The sequence below is a fragment of the Lepus europaeus genome, chromosome 7 (assembly GCF_033115175.1).
Source record: "Lepus europaeus isolate LE1 chromosome 7, mLepTim1.pri, whole genome shotgun sequence".
NCBI classification, from domain to species: domain Eukaryota; kingdom Metazoa; phylum Chordata; class Mammalia; order Lagomorpha; family Leporidae; genus Lepus; species Lepus europaeus.
The window spans coordinates 66960815-66978998 of NC_084833.1; the positions used below are offsets into that span (position 1 = coordinate 66960815).

The window sequence follows — 18184 nt, forward strand, 5'->3', positions numbered from 1 at the left end:
AGGAAAAACTATCAAGTAAGCATTTACATGAGAATCATATTCAGGATTGGGGGACTCATTAAAATCATCTCAACTAATTCCTTTTTTAACGTGTTGGTCTATTATACTGCTGCCAAATGGCAGGTCAGTCTATACCCAAACATCCCCTATTCATAGGAATTCAGTCCCAAAGTTATTAGAAAACTGTTTTCCATAGAATGAACTGGACAATTTTGCCATATGCCTACTGCACTGTGATCTAATTCTGTGCTCCCATGGGGCACTGCCCCCCGCCACCCATGGCCTCACACATGTGTCATTTTTCCCAATGATAAAGACAGAAACCAAGAACCGTTTTCTAATTATCTATTTATCTAGTTGGCAAACAGCCTTAAAATCATTTTGGGGAAACTGATGCCCTTGCAAATTACTTCCTAGATAATGAAAGAGTAATTAACATATTCTTAGGTGATAAAAATTATTTTGACCTGTATGACCTGCTACAGAAATTGTTAGCTTTCCATGTCACAAAATTTAAAATAAACTTAAGTTTGCAAAGACATCATGCTAAATACATCAAATTATTTAAATTTTTTATTATGACAATTGACATATATTAAGTGAAAGAAATGACAGAAGTATAATAAAACATTTTGAAAGAAAAAGTTACACAAGTAGGCCGATAGCTATAAAATGGCTTCAGGCCTGGCTTATAACATCAAGAGTTCTGATCAGACTGTAGTGAGACATTGAACATTTCATTAACAAAAATATTGGCACCAGCCACAACATATTTTGGTTGTCACTTACAAGGAATATTGTACTTAAACAACTATGCACTGCAATTCTAACACACTAGGTGTTTATACACTGCAGTTAACTCCTGAAGCTTTAAGCTATCAGGAATTTCCATACTTTCTATGCACAAAATTCTCTGTGTGTTACCAGAATCACATTTCCAGTTTTCAGATCTCCCCTCCCCCCATACATGCAGTACATTATTATGTGACAGACAGCACTCCAGCTTCTTCTATTTGACTAACAGCATAGTCTTGATGACCTCTAAAGTAAGTTTTATGCTAATCTTGGAGCTTCTGCTTTAGCTCTTATCTCCTAGAAACAAAATATTCTGAGAACCTATTCTAGGAATAATTTCTTTTTATGCATAGGAAAATAAAGCATTTCATATAAGCATGTCTGAAAATCCAAGAGATGTTGTGATCAAACACTCATTGAATCCCAGCTATTACTTTAAAATCAAAATGAAATTCTAAAATATAGCATATACAAATTCTTATTTGGAATTTGTATTCTTCACATGGAAATTCATGATCCTGTCTTCGCCTCAAAATGGGTAACAACTGCCTTCCTACATCAGCTGACAACAGATGAAGGTAGCTCAGAGAGAAACTATGACACATTTAGACGAATTCTTTACAAGAATACATTTGTGCTACAAAGGTGAGGGATTAGAATGGTAAAATTATTAAATGGCAAAAAGTACTGGCATTTAAACAAAGGTTATCAGTTATATAACATGGTTAACACATGCCAGGTAAAAATACTGCCAGAGTCAGAGTTCCACAAGATCACAAGGTATTTATCAGATGAGGAAGGGATTGAAGTTTGAACCTGATTCCCCTTCCTGCCATTGTTTCAGCAAATATTCTCGTGGAATTAAGTCTATTGAATAACCAAATGGCACAATTCTTTTTTTCCTTCTTTTATAGATAAAAAGAAACCAAGACAAGCCCTGTCCTACCCCACCCCCAACTCAGCACCTGACATCCCTTTTCAAAGTGCACATAAAACCTCATGGTAGTTTTGGGCAAGCTACAATTCAGATACTATTACCAAGACATTACTTTGATAAGAGAACAAAATACCAGACCAACATGGAGAATACCTTATTTAGGTATCTTGAAAATCATGCACTGAAATAGTATGTTTTTAAATCTCAAATTTGGGCTACTATAGCTATTCCAATCCTGAAAACCCATTTACATTAATATAAATTAAATCTGTGTATATGTATGTTTCTACATGTATGTATACTTTACATGCAATGATTTTAAAGCTCTCAAGACAGAAGTTTTAGTCTAATTTCAAGCCTTGTCCATATAGTAGTATTCACATGCACCAACTCTGCTAAAGGGCAGGAAAATGAAAAAGACCATGGCACAAATTTTTAAACAATTTTAGGTTTAATTACATAATGCACCTGTAGATGTTCTAGCAGAAACACAATTGTAAAAATCTACATCCTATTTTAGGGTATTTCCCCACCTCCCATCCCTTAAGAGCTGTACAGTTATAAAAAAATGTGACTCTCAAGCAAAATAATTTTTTTTTTTTTGCAACATACAAAATAAGTTAAATGATTCAGAAGGTCTTGAGCCATTAAGTTCCCCAATGACTGTGTTCTGGCTGTCCATAAGCATAACATGCAGACGCCTGGTTGGTGACCAGAACTCAATAAATACAGATCAAACAAAACTCCAAAACACATAAATTAGATTTCTTTAGAAACTGATGAAAGTCAAGAAAATATACTTAGGGTTAACAATTCCATTCTCAACTTACATCATCCAGTGGCAAAAAGAACAAGGCAGGTTATTCAGTCCTTAGCACATTTTCTAGCTTGTACCGGTTTGGCAAAAAACACAAATGTAGTTCCTTTAAAAATGTTTTTTTCTCATTCAAAATGTCTAATAAGAGTTTAATAAATTCCTACTCATCTAATAATTTGTTATGCCTTCTTATATAACTTATGTATAGGATAGACATATCTTAAAGTTATTAAAATAAAAATCTTTTATTAACTGAAATCATTATTATAATGTGCCATAATTGGGTTTATAGCATTTCCCAAAGTGGTTTAAATATGAAATGGAAAAAAATTGAGCTTAAATGACCAAAATTAAAAATCCACTAAGAAGATCCTATTCTAACCTTCTTAAGAGGGTGTGTATGAGTAAAAAAGTGTTGAGTGTGTAATCTGAAGTGGTTATATACCAAGCTTCCTACATTTTGGCTTACGACTGCTTCTTTACTTAGGAATGACTCTACTTTCATACTTACTTAGCAATTCTTGGCACTCAAAAACTGTTCAAAATCTTCAGTTGGAGCGAAATATTTTGAAAACAAATCATTAAGTGAACATATAACACAATAACCCAGTTTAAATACATTGATAGCATAAGGCCTTTTGAGATTGGTATAAAAACAATGAAAGAAAATATCAGCTTGCCACTTCCACGGTGAGTTTACAGGCACACACTGGGAATGGTGGATACAACAGGAATGGATTTTATTTTAAGTTAGTTTAATAATGAATCACATTAAACAGGCGAGGACGAGGTTGATTACAGCATATAGAGTCTTGGTATTTTCTGCTTCTTGGAGAACCAGAGGTTTATTTTGAAACTGTCAAACAAGAGAAACTGTTTTTCTCTAGACTTTCTCTAATGAAACGATGTTCATAATTTTTTTATCAGTTACAATGTCTGGTTTCTTTTTATAGTCAGTCAATACTGGATTCATTTTTAATTATCCTAATACTCATCTAAAAATAACTTAAAAGTGTCTTTTAAGAAATCAAATAACAGATATGAAGCAACATCTTGCATTATGGACCTATCCCCCTGGTGAAGAATGGAGTTCACAACTTTTTCTAAATATAAACTTATAAAATCATTAAATTCTTAATAGTTGTATGGTAGAACAAGCTAGTGAATGGTTAACATCTCTTATGCTCACAGAAAGGAATCAAAAAAGCATTCCTGAGACAAAGGAAATTCCATCAATACCCATTAAAAATAGCTACCTTCTCCCATCATTTTAACCCTCAATTTAAATAAGTAAATGTCCATATTTCACAATATATGTACTTTACTCCAATGTCTATTATGGCATGGGTTCTATAAATGAAAAAGTGATAACTGGACAGTACATAATACCCTTTTAAAATTAATTTTAAAAAATCTTTTTTTCTCTAACTTCACTAGCATTTGAACTTCTTGGTTCTTTGGCAGGTTCCCCCCCACCCCCTTTTTTTTGTTAAGATTCCCAGTAGACATGATTTTTTTCTAAATACAAACCCTTTATCCTCTGAATCTGCAGCCTTGACCAACTGGAAAAGGATGTCAAGGAAAACCAACTTCAATATATCATGTATATTCTTGGAAAACCTGTCATCATTTTCCAGTAATGTGCCAACAATGGAAAATATTTTACACTAAACATTCTTTCATCAGCACAAATGCACAAAACCAAAATGTGTACTTTCAGTCCGAGTCCTTCTCATAAATATTTTAATACAAAGCTTCTAAACTGTAAAATTTGGCAAATTTCCAAACCTTTAAAGAAATTGCAAATGAAATATTCTGAATAGTAAACTACATTTCCCCTCAATACATTTGTTGATACTGGGAGTCTAACTTGTATTTCAAACAAAGGGAGTGTAAATTATTAAAGGGCTCTATGACATAAAAGCAGCTACTGTCAGTCCAAATCCATGGTTAATGCTCTAATAGGCATCCAGGTTGGTCTACACACTAGGATTACTATTTTCTTGTATTTTCTCCAGTTCCTAATGGCTGTATTCTCTTTTGGATACAAAACATTATTTTTTTTTTATACTTCTTCAGAGTAGTTCAATGAACACAGACTCTGAGGGACTGGATCTAAACACCAAGCAGCACAACTATTTCTTAACTATCAAAGTTTAATCAGCTATAATCAATCTATCTGCATAGTAATAATGTGTATGTATCAGCTGCTTGAACCAAATTTGTGGTAGATGAACCAGAGTTAACTGGTTTAATCAGAATATAAGGTTAGAAAAGATATGCCCACTGAAGATGATACTTAGTCAGGTTTGGTCAATAGCAGCACAAGTGTCCTGTGTCAGTGGGATATTTGCTAAATGGAATATACAATATTTACTGTGTTAAAAATTATCTTGGGCTTTCTATGGCAGAAGGGTAAAAAGAACTCCTTATTTCATATTATGGGTGCTGTTAAAGTCAGTCATCTAACCATTTAATATTAGTGATCACTTATTTAAGTGAAGAGAACAGGTGGAAGCAGGAGCTGGTGTGTCCAGAGGTAGAGACAGGGCACATGGGAGAGCTGCTACATGATAGTGGCTGTACCCGGCTGCAGGGCTAAAATGGGAGAGGGAGAGGGAGACTGAGTAGCAGGAGAGGCCATCTGCACATCTGAACCACTTACCTTGCACTAGTAGGAATCTTTCTACTTTTTGCCTGTTTTAGATAATTAAAAGTTATAATTTTTAGCTTTCAAAAAAAAATAAATAACTCTAGCTAGAAAGGAAGATTAATACGGCTCTGGTCATAGCCCTGCTTTACTGTTTCTGAATGTGAGCTTTTCTCTCCCTTCCAGTGGAATATTATCTAAAAACAAAAATCACAACTTGCTTGGAACTTGCTATTGGTGCATCCTGTTTTTAGGCTGCTTTCATTATTTTATTTTTTTATACAGATACATACACATTGCTAGAGTTGAAGCGAAAATATGAATGGGCGGGTACTATAGAACTAAAGTGAAACAAAACAAAAAGCCCAACAATGACTGAAAAACAACAGCTATAAACTTTCAAGGCCAAAAGATAAGATTTAAGGGCAAAACTTGTTGAGGAAAGAAAAGGAGTAGTATAAAGTTTTTAGAGAGGTATTTATAATGCATATCTAATGCCAGCTTTTTAATAATAAAAAAGAGAAGTGCTTTACTATACACTGACTAGCACATATAATGTATAATTTGGGAAGAAAAATTAACGAAGTTCCTTGGGCCAGCAGCAGATACAGTGTGTCCATTGCCGGCAACAGACACAACACTGGAACAGAAAAACCCAAATCCCAGGGCAAAAGTATTCACAGAAGTAATGGTTGACGGTTTCAGAATTTGACAGAAAAGGTTTAATACAAGTGCTACACTCGGTACAATATTATGGTTCTGCCTGAAATTTTACAGCTGTAACAGAAACTAAATAAGACAAAGTTCAGGTTTTAGTGTCAATTATCATGTTAGGTATTTAGTTAGTTACAGAAACAAAGGGCTTCTCTTTCTTTAAATTATTGAGATGTTTAAAATGGATATGGTGCCTATTAAGTATAGTGGCAGTTCTTATTCATCTCTATGTTGGTTGTATGACTATTAATGAGTTTTAATAGAAGTCTAATGGCCAAAGGCCAAAACCTACATTCAAACCCTGCTAATATATCCAGGCAGATAGGAAATTCCAACACACAGACACATACACCCACACATACACACATACTTACACAAACACACAAACTAAAAACCTCCCAAAGGAACTGCTTTGTTTGTAGACTTCAATTTGAAGTAGATACTAAGGGCAAGAATAGACCAGTTAAAATTCACCTGAAAATCCCTTCCCCATCTTGAAATGTGCTAAAATACCATTGTCAGCTTAGCATCTTTTCATGTATGTTATATATATAGATGTATTTCTTTCAAAATGACACTTTCAGGTATTTAAACATCAAGTGGCCAGAAGACAAGAGTTACATTGTAGGCAAAGTTTATATTTCATCTGAGTTGTAAGATGACCATATTCCTTTTACTAATAACTCTCCATCAGAAACAGTATATTAAAGGCCACTATATAACCACTGCATAAAGCTATTTTAAAAAGTTGTTGCTAGCACAATGTGGTTGTCAAAGCTTCATTATACATTTTACTGTACAAACGCTTTTCAGATGATTTTGTTTTTAAACAAGAAACTCCATTATAACAGAAACTAGGTTAAGGTTTTTTATGATGGTATTTTCATGGTCTCTTCTTTATTAAGCATGGTTATCTCCAATAGTAAACAAGTTGACTTCACGAAGGCTGTTACTAAATGACTTATGTATGATGTTACCTATAATTCTCAAACTGAAACAGAACAGACTTGAACTTTTAAACAGTCTGTTAATCATCACCTACGCCGTCAATGTTTAAATATAATATATATTTAATATGAAAAAGCTAAAGCACAAGTGCTTTCTCCCACCCCTAAATTCTGTTTTGGGCCCTCACAGGTTTGGAATGCATTCTTATCCACCCTTTTTCAAAGTCAGGAGAGCTCAGGGAATATAAAGTCAAAAATATACAAATCTTTGTTGTCATTATAAGATTTTTTTTCATGAATGAAATTACCAAGGACCATGAACTTGGAAAAAGAAAATCAAAAGGAATTTACAGCAATTATTTATCTTCAAAGTTTGAAACTGGTCACTTCACAGAAAGACTTCAAGGTTTGTTGAAACTTTTCTTCTAAAAAGTCATTCTGTAGTTTTCTAGGAAAATTAAACAGCTTTTAATAACTGGCCCGCTGGTGTGAGAGCTACCGTGGAATAAATTAGCATAAAAATGGAAAAAAAAAAGTCTTATAACTGTTCACTGTTACAGACATAATCAACAAGGTCAGTCACTCTCAAAAGCTCATCTTCTTCTTCTTCTGGTGCCCCTGCCTCCTGTCCGCCACTTGTCCCATTGGGGGCCAGGCTCGCACTGGCTGTGCTGTTGTCCTTGGGGGTCAGAGGCTTCTCAGTAGGCTTGCCAATCAAGTTCTCAATGGCTTTGCCAGGACTCTGTCCATTGGTAGAAGGTAAGTCCACTAAGCTATAGTCCAATGGGCTCCCCACTTTGCCTACATTTTCAAAGTCCTCTTCCTCATCACTTTCTATCCGGTAGGGCTTCTTGGTGCTCTCTTGCTCTGAGGGCAGGACCCTGGGCTGACCATCGTGGGCAGGCTGATCGGCATCTCCGTGAGCATTGTCACAACTCTCCTCATCTGTCTCAATCCGGTGGAGCCGTTTGCGAGATGGTTTGCCTTCCTCTTCCTCCTCTTCATCTGCTTCTGAATAGTCATCTGTGCTTCGGCCTCGTTTTCGAGCTGACCGCTTTGAGCCTTTAGCTAGCTCATCATCTTCAGAGTTCTTGGACATATAGCTCTCTAGAATAAATAGTACATTTAAGCTATTGGCACAAGTAAACACAAATGGATTTAAGTAATTCTTCTTTTCCTCCCCATATTCATCCCATGTCCTGCCTTCAGATTTGCTTATCTGTAAATATGTCCCTTCAATCACTGGCCTAAATTGTCTCCTCTCAATCTCATAACACTGCCTAAAATGATTCAATGTGTACTTTACGTATGATTTTAGGAAAGTGCAGGTTTCCTGAACAAGAAATCTGGTAATTTTCAAATTAAACAAAGATAGGCTGGTCACAAACTAAGAAACTCTAATTAGGGAATCATGTAGACATAGTGGTAAGAAAAAACTAAAAATGGGCAATCAAGTCTGTACATCTGAAACCACGTGTCAAGTCTCATCTCGCATTATTAAATGACCATGGTAATCTATGAATGTCTTCTCTTCTATGTCTATGCTTATATCTTAGGTGACTTCACCTAGTCTCATGGTTTTGTGTACCATCTACATGCTGATGCCTCTTCTATGTATTTTAAACTTGACATCTATGCTTGGAAAGCTGAACAGGTATCTCAAAGCCAAGGTGAGGAAAACTGAACTCCTAATAAACTTGCCCCTTAACCTGTGGCACTGTGGTGTCCATCAGCTTAGTTTTTAGTAACTGTGTTTTTTCAGTTGCTCCACCATCCTTGATTTCTCTCTCATCCAACTGAACAGTAAATCATTTGATCTATTTTTGTAAAAAATTTCTATAATCAGACTATTTTTCATCACTTTACTGCCCTATTCCCACACACCATCATCTGCTACCTGGACTATTACAGTAAGCTCCCAAATGGTCTCTTAGCTTTGTCCTTGCCCCTACAATCTATTCACAACACAGCTATCCTAGCAAATTAAAAACATAAGCCAGGTGCTGACATTGTGGCATAGTGGGTAAAGTTGCTGCCTGTGACACCGGCTTCCTGTAGGGGTGCTGGTTTATGTCCTGGCTGCTCCACGTCCAATCTAGCTCCTTGTTAATGGCCTCAGAAAAGCAGTGAAAGATGGCCCAAATGTTTGGGCCCCTGCTACCCACGTGGGAGACCAGGAAGAAGCTCCTGGCTCCTGGCATTGGCCTGGCCCAGCCCTGGCCATTATGGCCATCTGGGGTGTGAACCAGCAGATGGAAGATCTCTCTCTCTCTCTTTCTGTATCTCTGTTTCTCCCTCATTCTCTGTAACTCTTTCAGATAAATAAATAAATCTTAAAAAAAAAAAGTAAAACATAAGCCACACCATATCACCCTTTTGCTCAAAACCCTCCAAATGCTTCTCATCTCACTCAGAATAAAATCCAAAATGAATTCAATTGCCTGCTCTATGCTACCCAATAAGGTGGACACTAGTCTTGTGATTATTTTAAACTAATTAAAATGAAAAATTCAATACTACTGTCAAACTAACCACATTTCAAGTACTGAATAGTCACACAAACCTAATATATATAGTTACTATATATACTATTTACTATATTGATTAGCATGGAAAATTTTTCCATCATTACAGAAAATTCAATTAGACAAAACTGCTCTTCATCAGAGGTTAGCAAACATTTTTTTTTTTTTTGACAGGCAGAGTGGATAGTGAGAGAGAGAGACAGAGAGAAAGGTCTTCCTTTTTGCCGTTGGTTCACCCTCCAATGGCCGCTGCGGCTGGCGCATCGTGCTGATCAGAAGCCAGGAGCCAGGTGCTTCTCCTGTCTCCCATGCAGGAGCAGGGCCCAAAGACTTGGGCCATCCTCCACTGCCTTCCCGGGCCATAGCAGAGAGCTGGCCTGGAAGAGGGCAACCGGGATAGAGTCTGGCTCCCCGACCGGGACTAGAACCCGGTGTGCCTGCGCCGCAAGGCGGAGGATTAGCCTGTTAAGCCACGGTGCCGGCTTAGCAAACCTTTTTTTTTTTTTTGACAGGCAGAGTGGACAGTGAGAGAGAGAGACAGAGAGAAAGGTCTTCCTTTTGCCGTTGGTTCACCCTCCAATGGCCGCCGTGGTAGGTGCGCTGCGGCCGGCGCACCACACTGATCCGATGGCAGGAGCCAGGGGCTTATCCTGGTCTCCCATGGGGTGCAGGACCCAAGCACTTGGGCCATCCTCCACTACACTCCCTGGCCACAGCAGAGAGCTGGCCTGGAAGAGGGGCAACAGGGACAGAATCCGGTGCCCCAACCGGGACTAGAACCCGTGTGCCGGCGCCGCAAGGCGGAGGATTAGCCTAGTGAGCCGCGGGGCCGGCCTAGCAAACATTTTTTAATAAAGCATAGACCCTATATATAGTCTGTCACAACTACTCAATGTTCTTTTTTGAAAATGACCACACACAATATGTAAATAAATGGGAACTGCCATTTTCCAATAAAACTTGTTTAGTGGGGCCTGTGCTGTGGCACAGTGGGGTAAGGCTGCACCTAGGATGCTGGTCCCATACATGTGCTGGTTGATTCCGGACTGCTCCACTTCCATTCCAGCTCCCTAATAATGAGCCTGGGAGGGGCCAGTGCTATGGTGCAGCAGGTTAAAGCCCTGGCCTGAAGCGCTGGCATCCCATATGGGTGCAGGTTCTGGTCCTGGCTGCTCCTCTTCCAATCCAGCTCTCTGCTATGGCCTGGTAAAGCAGTGGAAGATGGCCCAAGTGTTTGGGTCCCTGCACTCAGGTGGGAGACCTGGAAGAAGCTCCTGGATCCTGGCTTCAGATTGGCGCAGCTCTGGCCATTGCTGCCACCTGGAGAGTGGACCAGTGGATGGAAGACCTCTCTTTCTGTCTCTATCTCTCTCTGTAACTGTCTTTCAAAATAATAATAATAATAATAATAAGCCTAGGAAGGCAGCAGAGGATGGGCCAAGTGCCTGGGTCCCTGCCACAAACATGGTAGACCTGGGTGGAGTTCCTGGCTTCTGGCTTTAGTGTGGCCCAGCCCTGACCATTGGTGGTCATTTGGGGAGTGAACCAGCAGATGGGAGATGTCTTTCTCTGTGTTTTCCCTCTCTGTAACTCTTCCTTTCAAATAAAATAAGTCTTTAAATAAATAAATAAAAAGAAAACTTACTCAGTAAAGTTTATTTTTACAAACAGATGGGCTACATGGCTTGCTGACTTGCTCTGTGCAATCTGGGTCCATGCTGATTTTATTCTGCATCTCATACTATTCTTTTTTTTTTTTTTTAAAGATTTATTTATTTACTTGAAAGTCAGAGTTACACAGAGAAGGGTTAGAGAGTGAGGTCTTCCATCCTCTGGTTCACTCCCCAGTTGGCTGCAATGATCCGAGCTGCGCCAATCTGAAGCAAGAAGTCAGGAGACTTCTCCAGGTCTCCCACGTGGGTTCAGGGGCCCAAGGACTTGGGCCATCTTCTACTGCTTTCCCAGGCCATAGCAGAGAGCTAGATTGGAAGTGGAGCAGCCGGGACTCGAACGGGTGCCCATATGGGATGCCGGCACTGCAGCTGGCGGCTTAACCTTCTATAACACAGCACCGGCCCCTCATTATTCTTTCCCTCATTCTGTTCCAATCACCCTGGACTCCCTTGTGTTCTCTGAACAAGCCAGGCACAAATCTGCCTCCGGACTCTCACAATTGTTGTTTCACACCCAACATTTCTTCTTAGTGAAGACTTCCATTAGTACTGAATCTGAAATCTGTCCAACTAAAAAGAGTTACATAATACTTGTTTTATTCCCTGTTACATTCCAGCACTTAGAATAGGGCCTCATTTAAAAAAACCTTGCATTTTAAGGTTGAATTAATGAATGTGAGTCTTTATGACACAGAAAGATAAATGCACACTCAAACAATGTTCACCTCCCTTCTTTAACATTCTATGCCCAAATACTCCCTACTGCCCTTTCTCTACTCGCCTAAGCTCAAAGTTAATGTATTTCAATCTGTGAAAGTAAACAATCTTCCAAACAGATCACAAACATCATAATGCACTGTGTACGTGTACTGATATGTCACACTGTACCTTATAAATGTGTAATTACTAAATGTCAATTAAAATATATATTAAAAAATCATAAACAGGGGCTGGTGTTGTAGCATGGTGGGTAAAAGCCACTGCCTTCAATGAAAGCATCCCATATGGGTTCCAGTTCAAGTCCTAGCTGCTCCACTTCCAATCCAGCTCCCTGCTAATGCACCTGGGAAAACAGTGGAAAATGGCTCAAGTGCTTGAGCCCCTGCCACCCACATGGGAGACCCAGAAATTCCTGGCTTCTGTCTGGCTCAGTCCTGGCTGTTAAGGCCACTAGGAAAACAAGCCAGCGGATGGGGGATCTCTCTCTCCAAAACTCTTTCAAAATAACACATAAAACTTTTAAAAAATTATAAACAATGGTGAACTAAATGCATAAAAATATTTTAAAAAGTGAGAATTCAGGTGATTTAAAATGAATTTATGGGGCCAGTGCTGTGGTGTAGTAGGCTAAACCTCCCATAAATCTTTAAATGATAAAAAAAGTGAATTTATGATGGTCTCAGGAATAACTACAAAAAGACGAAATGGATATCACAAATTCATATTTTAGAGCATGTCATGCACTATTTTTTTTTAAGGGTTTATTTATTTATTTGAAAGGTAGAATTGCAGCGGCAGAGGCAGAGAGAGAGAAGTCTTCCATCGGCTGGTTCACTCTCCAAATTGCCGCAATGGCCAGAGCTGAGCCAGGTAGAAGCCAGAAGCCAGGAGCTTTATCCAGGTATCCCATAGGGGCCCGAGCACTTTGGCTATCCTCTGCTTCTTTCTTAGGCACATAAGCAGAGAGCTGGATCAAAAGCGGAGCAACCAGGACATGAACTGGCACTCATATGGTATGCTGCATTACAGGTGGCGGCTTAACCCATCATACCACAAAGCTGGCCCCTTTTCTTGCACTTCTAATATAAGGAGAAGCCAAATCTATAAAGCCGGTTACTACTGGAACCACACAGTTAAGGTGCAAAGAGACAATAGATGTTTCAATTTGAAACTGGATGGATTTTCACAGCACAGGGGGTTATTTCAAAGCAAGGGCCCTGAGTAATAGGGGAGTGGGGAAGAAGCAGCACAGTAAATCTTATTCATATCATAATTTTCTAGGATAAATGAAGAATGTAATTAATACTATTGAGATCTTCTTTTAGAGGTTCATTTTTATTTCTAAGACAGAATTACAAAAAGGGAAAGTCAGAAAGACTGAGATGTTCTATGTGCTGGTTCACTTCCCAGTGGCTAGAACTCCAGCTAGATCTCTCATGTGGGTGCAGGGGCCAAGTACTTGGGCCATCTTACACTGCCTTCTAAGGTGCATTAGCAAAGAGCTGGATCAGAAGTGAACCAGCTGGGAGTAGAACTGGCACACATATAGGATGCCAGTGCTGACTGAGATCTTAAAATAACTATCTGAAGCCCTACATGGGGCATGGTGGGTTAAGCTACTGCCTGCAATTCTGGCATCCCATATGAGCATCATCAGATGGAGTCTGGCTGCTCTACTTCCAATGCAGCTCCCTGCCAATGCGCCTGGGAAAGCAGCAGACAATGGCCCAATGGCTTGGGCCCCCTGCAACCCATGTAGAAGACTTGGATGGAGTTCAAGGCTCCTGGCTTTTGCCTGGTCCAGCCCCAGGAGTGAACAGCACATGGAAGATATAGTACAGATTTCTCTCTCTCTCTTCTTCTCTAACTCTGCCTTTCAATCAATAAATATTTTTAAAAATCAGCATCTTATAATTAGTGGCCTGGAACAAAATAATTTGTTTTATCTCAAAGATACCAATTATGTTATCTCAAACATACTATTTACTCACTTTATAATGTCTATGCCTACCTAGTCTAAACTTCTATAAATAGGAGATCTACTCCTTACCTTCACTTTCTGAGCTTGAAAGTCTGCGCTTATGAATTCGCCTTATTTCTTTACCGCGTCGTAAACTTTTCTGGGAACCATCACTTTCTGAATCTTCTTTGTAGTTAATTTGTCTTTTCTGGTTCCTCCTTGACCGCCTTCGCCGAGTTTCTACAAAATCATCACTAAAATCATCGCTAAAGTCACTTTCTATTTAAAAAAGAAAAAAGAAAGGAGCCGATTAAAAAACTGAAGTCCATTAAGTAGAAAGGTTAACTAGCTTAGGTTACAAAAATTTGAAGCTACTAGGCAAAGTTCAGTCATAAAATTTTTTAAATGAACAATAACTTTTATAAGTGTCTATTTTCTTTTAATAATAGGAGTCTACCTTTGAGTCTTTTATGTTCAGATCACAAATGTATAGTATCAGCAATTAATCCTCAAGACCAGAATACATATATTTTTAAAGAGAAAACAGAAAATACTTACATGTATTTGTTATAATCCTTACTGGATTCACCCAACAGCTACCTGGACATGTGCACATCTACCATGTGACTGCTCTTCTTGGTGGATAGTTACCAGAATCCACCACCTGATGAGCTGCTGTTCGTACTGTGTCTATGGTTAGTCATACTGTAGCCCTCCTAACTGAGGAAAACTCATATACGTGTCTCAAAGAGGGACAGAATTAAGAGTTCCATTTTTTACTTTTTTCCACATGGAATGAAAATCTGCTAATGAAGCTTATGAGACTACTTAACCTTGTATAGCATTGCTAAGTAGCCTTGTTCTTATCATCGCTGACCAGTAAACCACAGTGAGATTATGGCATCATGCCAGAGATGTTTATCAGTAGTGCTAACAAATTCCACTGAATCAGCACATTCAAACCTGTTGTTCTTTAATGAATTTCAAACACTTCAACATAACTAGTCATTAGTTTCAAGTGGTCCTCACTAACAAAATGTGGGACACATTAAACCTAAATAGTGATGTTAGTATAGTATATTCATTGACTAAAATAAAAATCCACAGCACATACTGATACACATGAATAAATATATGGAGAAGGGAAAGTTCTTTCTTATAGAGCACTGAGTAATAACCATAATAGCAGTGATGCAGTTAAAAAAACCCAAATTGAGGGATATTTTCCAAAATAATATATATTCTTTAAAAATGTCACAGTATAGACAAAATTTGAGGAACATTTCAGATTAAAAGAGATGTGAAGAAATATAACATGTAATTCTGGACTGGATTCTAGACTAGAAAAAAATTATAAAAGGACAATATTGGGATACTTGATATCAAATGTGCACTGTTGATTAGACGTTAGTAGTATATCACTGTTAAAATTTCTAATTATGGGAATTACATGGGGGTTAGCTAAGACAATGTCCTTATTCTCTGATGAAAATCATTGATAAAGAGAATGATGTAACTTAGGTAAATAGAGAACACCACAAGAATGGCCACAGTCGGGGCACCATACTCATGAGCCTGTGGCACTCTCCCAGGAGATGACAGCTACTTACCAACCAATTCCATAAAGCAATCATTTCTTTTCTTTTAGCTGTTGTGCCTCTCACTATTTATTGAGTTAATATGAAAAAGCTATACTGAAATTAACTGTTTCTAATTTGTAAAAATTACTGACTTACTGATTATGGCCTAAATATTAGAGAAAATTTGTATTGTCTTTTTAGTAGCTATGTATCTGAGGAGAATATTCTCAGTTTATTGAGAATGAATCCCAAGAAACACTATGAAGATAAAGATTAGGCATGGAAACACCTGGCATGAAAATGATTCATCATAATCCTAAATGAATTTGGTATGAAGTTAAAAATTGATCTGTATGTATTTTCTCAGATGTGTTTTGAACAGAATAAGAAAAAGACTTAAAGTTTTATCAGAAATCTTGTGGTATAACTGAATGGAATTTTAAGTATTAATAATACCTTGCGACAGGTGTTGTGGCATAGCAATACCAGCATCCTATATTGGAGTGCCAGTTTGAGTTCTGGATATTCCACTTCCCATTCAGTTTCCTGCTAATATGCCTGGGAAGGCAGCAGATGGCCAAAGGAAGTGGGGCCCCTGCCACCCATGTGGAACACCCAGATGGAATTCCTGGCTTTGGCCTGGCCCAGACCTGGATGCTGTGGCCATTTGTGGAGTGAGCCAGTAGATGAGTAACTCTGTCCCTCTTTAAAGTATATAAATAAATCTTTAAAAAAAAACCAAAAACCCAAAACTCATAACTCCTGAAGTCATATGAATGTACTGAGCTGGTATGATTGATATGATACAGAACAGGTTATTTTTACCAGAGTCTCTACTGTTCTCTTCGGACTCCTCCTCTTCATCATCATCAGAGTATTTTTTCTTTGGGACCTTTCTCCGCAAGCGCCTACTTTGCCTCATTGGCCGGGAGGGATGTCTCCTCAGTCTGCGGCTACAGAAATCAGTGTCGCTGTCGTCATTAGATGGTGGATCTTCTTCACTTTCATCTGGGTTTTCATCAGACACAACAAACTCATCTTGAGATCTGTCCAAGAAAAGTCAGATTGATTATGATGGTACACTTGGAACCGTGAATCCATTTATAGTTGAGTTCAAATTCTAGCAAGAACAGTGAAACATTAAGCAATGTTCAGTGCAATGTTATCTCCTTGCATATAAAATGGAGACGTGCTTCCTGTCCTTCTCTTAGGAGGAGTTGTTAATACAACAGAGGGTGATTTTTTTTAAGGGTTTATTTATTTGAAAGACAGAGTTACACAGAGAGGTAGAGAGAGAGAGAGAGGTCTTCCAACTGCTGGTTCAATACCCAGAAGGCCGCAATGGCCAGAGCTGCACCGATCCGAAGTCAGGAGCCAGGAGCTTCCCCAGATCTCCCACGTGTGGGTGCAGGAGCCTAAGGACTTGAGCCATCTTCTGCTGCTTTCCCAGGCCATAGCAGAGAACTGGATCAGAAGAAGAGCAGCCAGGACTAGAACCGGCGCCCATATGTGATGCTGGTGCTTCAGGCCAGGGCTTTAACTTGCCATGCCACAGCGCTGGCCCAACAGGTTGAGAGAGATATATATATAATGCTTTGGCCTTATGATACATAGGTATGTCCCCCATACTTTAAATTCAACATGTTTAAAAGTGAGCTCAGTATTTCTTTCTTCTGTCCCCAGCCTAGTATTTGGTACTATCTTCTATCCAGTAACTCAAACCAGAACTCTGGTATCTAACCTGGTTTTTCCCATTTCATTTCTCACGTCTAATCAATTACTAATACCTTCAGAGCCTACCTCTTCAAAGAGTCTCTTAAACCTAAACTCTCTTCACTTAAGGCTTTCCTCTCTCACCTATAGTATCAACTCCCCAAATAGTTCCTCTGATCACTCGTATCATCTCCCCTCAAGATGTCCTCCAAATGAATGTCAAGATGAAGCTCTCTGAGCACAAATCTTACATCAGTCTGATTTAAAATCTTTCAGTGGGTGCCAGCGTTGTGGTGTAGTGGTTAAAGCCACTACCTGTGATGCCAGCATCCCATATGAATCTGGCATGTCCCAGCTATTCCACTTTCAATCCAGCTCCATGCAAATGGCCTGGGAAAAGCAGCAGCAGAGGACCCAAGTGTTTGGGCCCCCTTGTGGGAGACCCAGATGAAGCTCTTGGTTCCTGGCTCTAGTCTGGCCCAATACTGGCCATTGCAGCCATTTGGGGAGTGAACCAGTGGATGGAAGATCTCTTTCTCTCTCTCTGTAACTCTGGCTTTCACAATAAATAAACCTTAAAAAAAAATTGCAGGTTTTTTTTTTCTTTTTCTTTTTTTTTTTTTGACAGGTAGAGTTATAGACAGTGAGAGAGAAAGACAGAGAGAAAGGTCTTCCCTCTGCTGCTTCACTTCCCAAATGGCCGGAGCTGCGCTGATCCGAAGCCAGGAGCCAGGTGCCTCCTCCAGGTCTCCTACGCAGGTGCAAGGGTCCAAGCACCTGGGCCACCTTCACTGCCCTCCAGGGCCACAGCAGAGAGCTAGACTGGAAGAGGAGCAACTGGGACTGGAACCCGGCGCCCATATGGGATGCTGGTGCCGCAGGCGGAGGATTAACCAAGTGAGCCACGGCGCCGGCCCCAGGTTGTTTTTTTTTTTTTTTTTTTAAATCACTTTCAGGATAAAGTCCAAACTAGTATGCAAGACTAGCAAAACACACCACATTTTGGTTCCTTTTTATTTCTTGGCCTCATCTCTAGCAGGGCACCATCTGTTTCATCCTCATATTCTTGCTATCCTGAGCCAGCCTAAGTTTCCTAAATATTCTAAAACACCTTATGGCCTGCTGGCTTGGACATGCAACTTCTCTGCTTGGA

At 39.1% G+C, this 18184-nt stretch overlaps 1 protein-coding gene and 1 long non-coding RNA gene across 4 annotated transcripts in view; one reads left to right on the forward strand and one right to left on the reverse strand.

The window, feature by feature from the left end:
* Positions 1–18184, forward strand: part of LOC133763297 (uncharacterized) — a 40166-nt gene that overhangs the window by 14711 nt on the left and 7271 nt on the right. The window lies entirely within an intron of this gene.
* Positions 556–18184, reverse strand: part of RSF1 (remodeling and spacing factor 1) — a 170392-nt gene continuing 152763 nt past the window's right edge. For all 3 annotated transcript variants that reach the window (XM_062196760.1, XM_062196762.1, XM_062196761.1), the window contains 3 exons: positions 16144–16364; positions 13829–14017; positions 556–7967 (listed from right to left, as the gene is read on the reverse strand). In XM_062196760.1, the coding sequence (XP_062052744.1) occupies positions 7399–7967; positions 13829–14017; positions 16144–16364 (979 nt within the window). In that variant the 3' untranslated portion in view covers positions 556–7398. The remainder of the gene's footprint in view (positions 7968–13828; positions 14018–16143; positions 16365–18184) is intronic.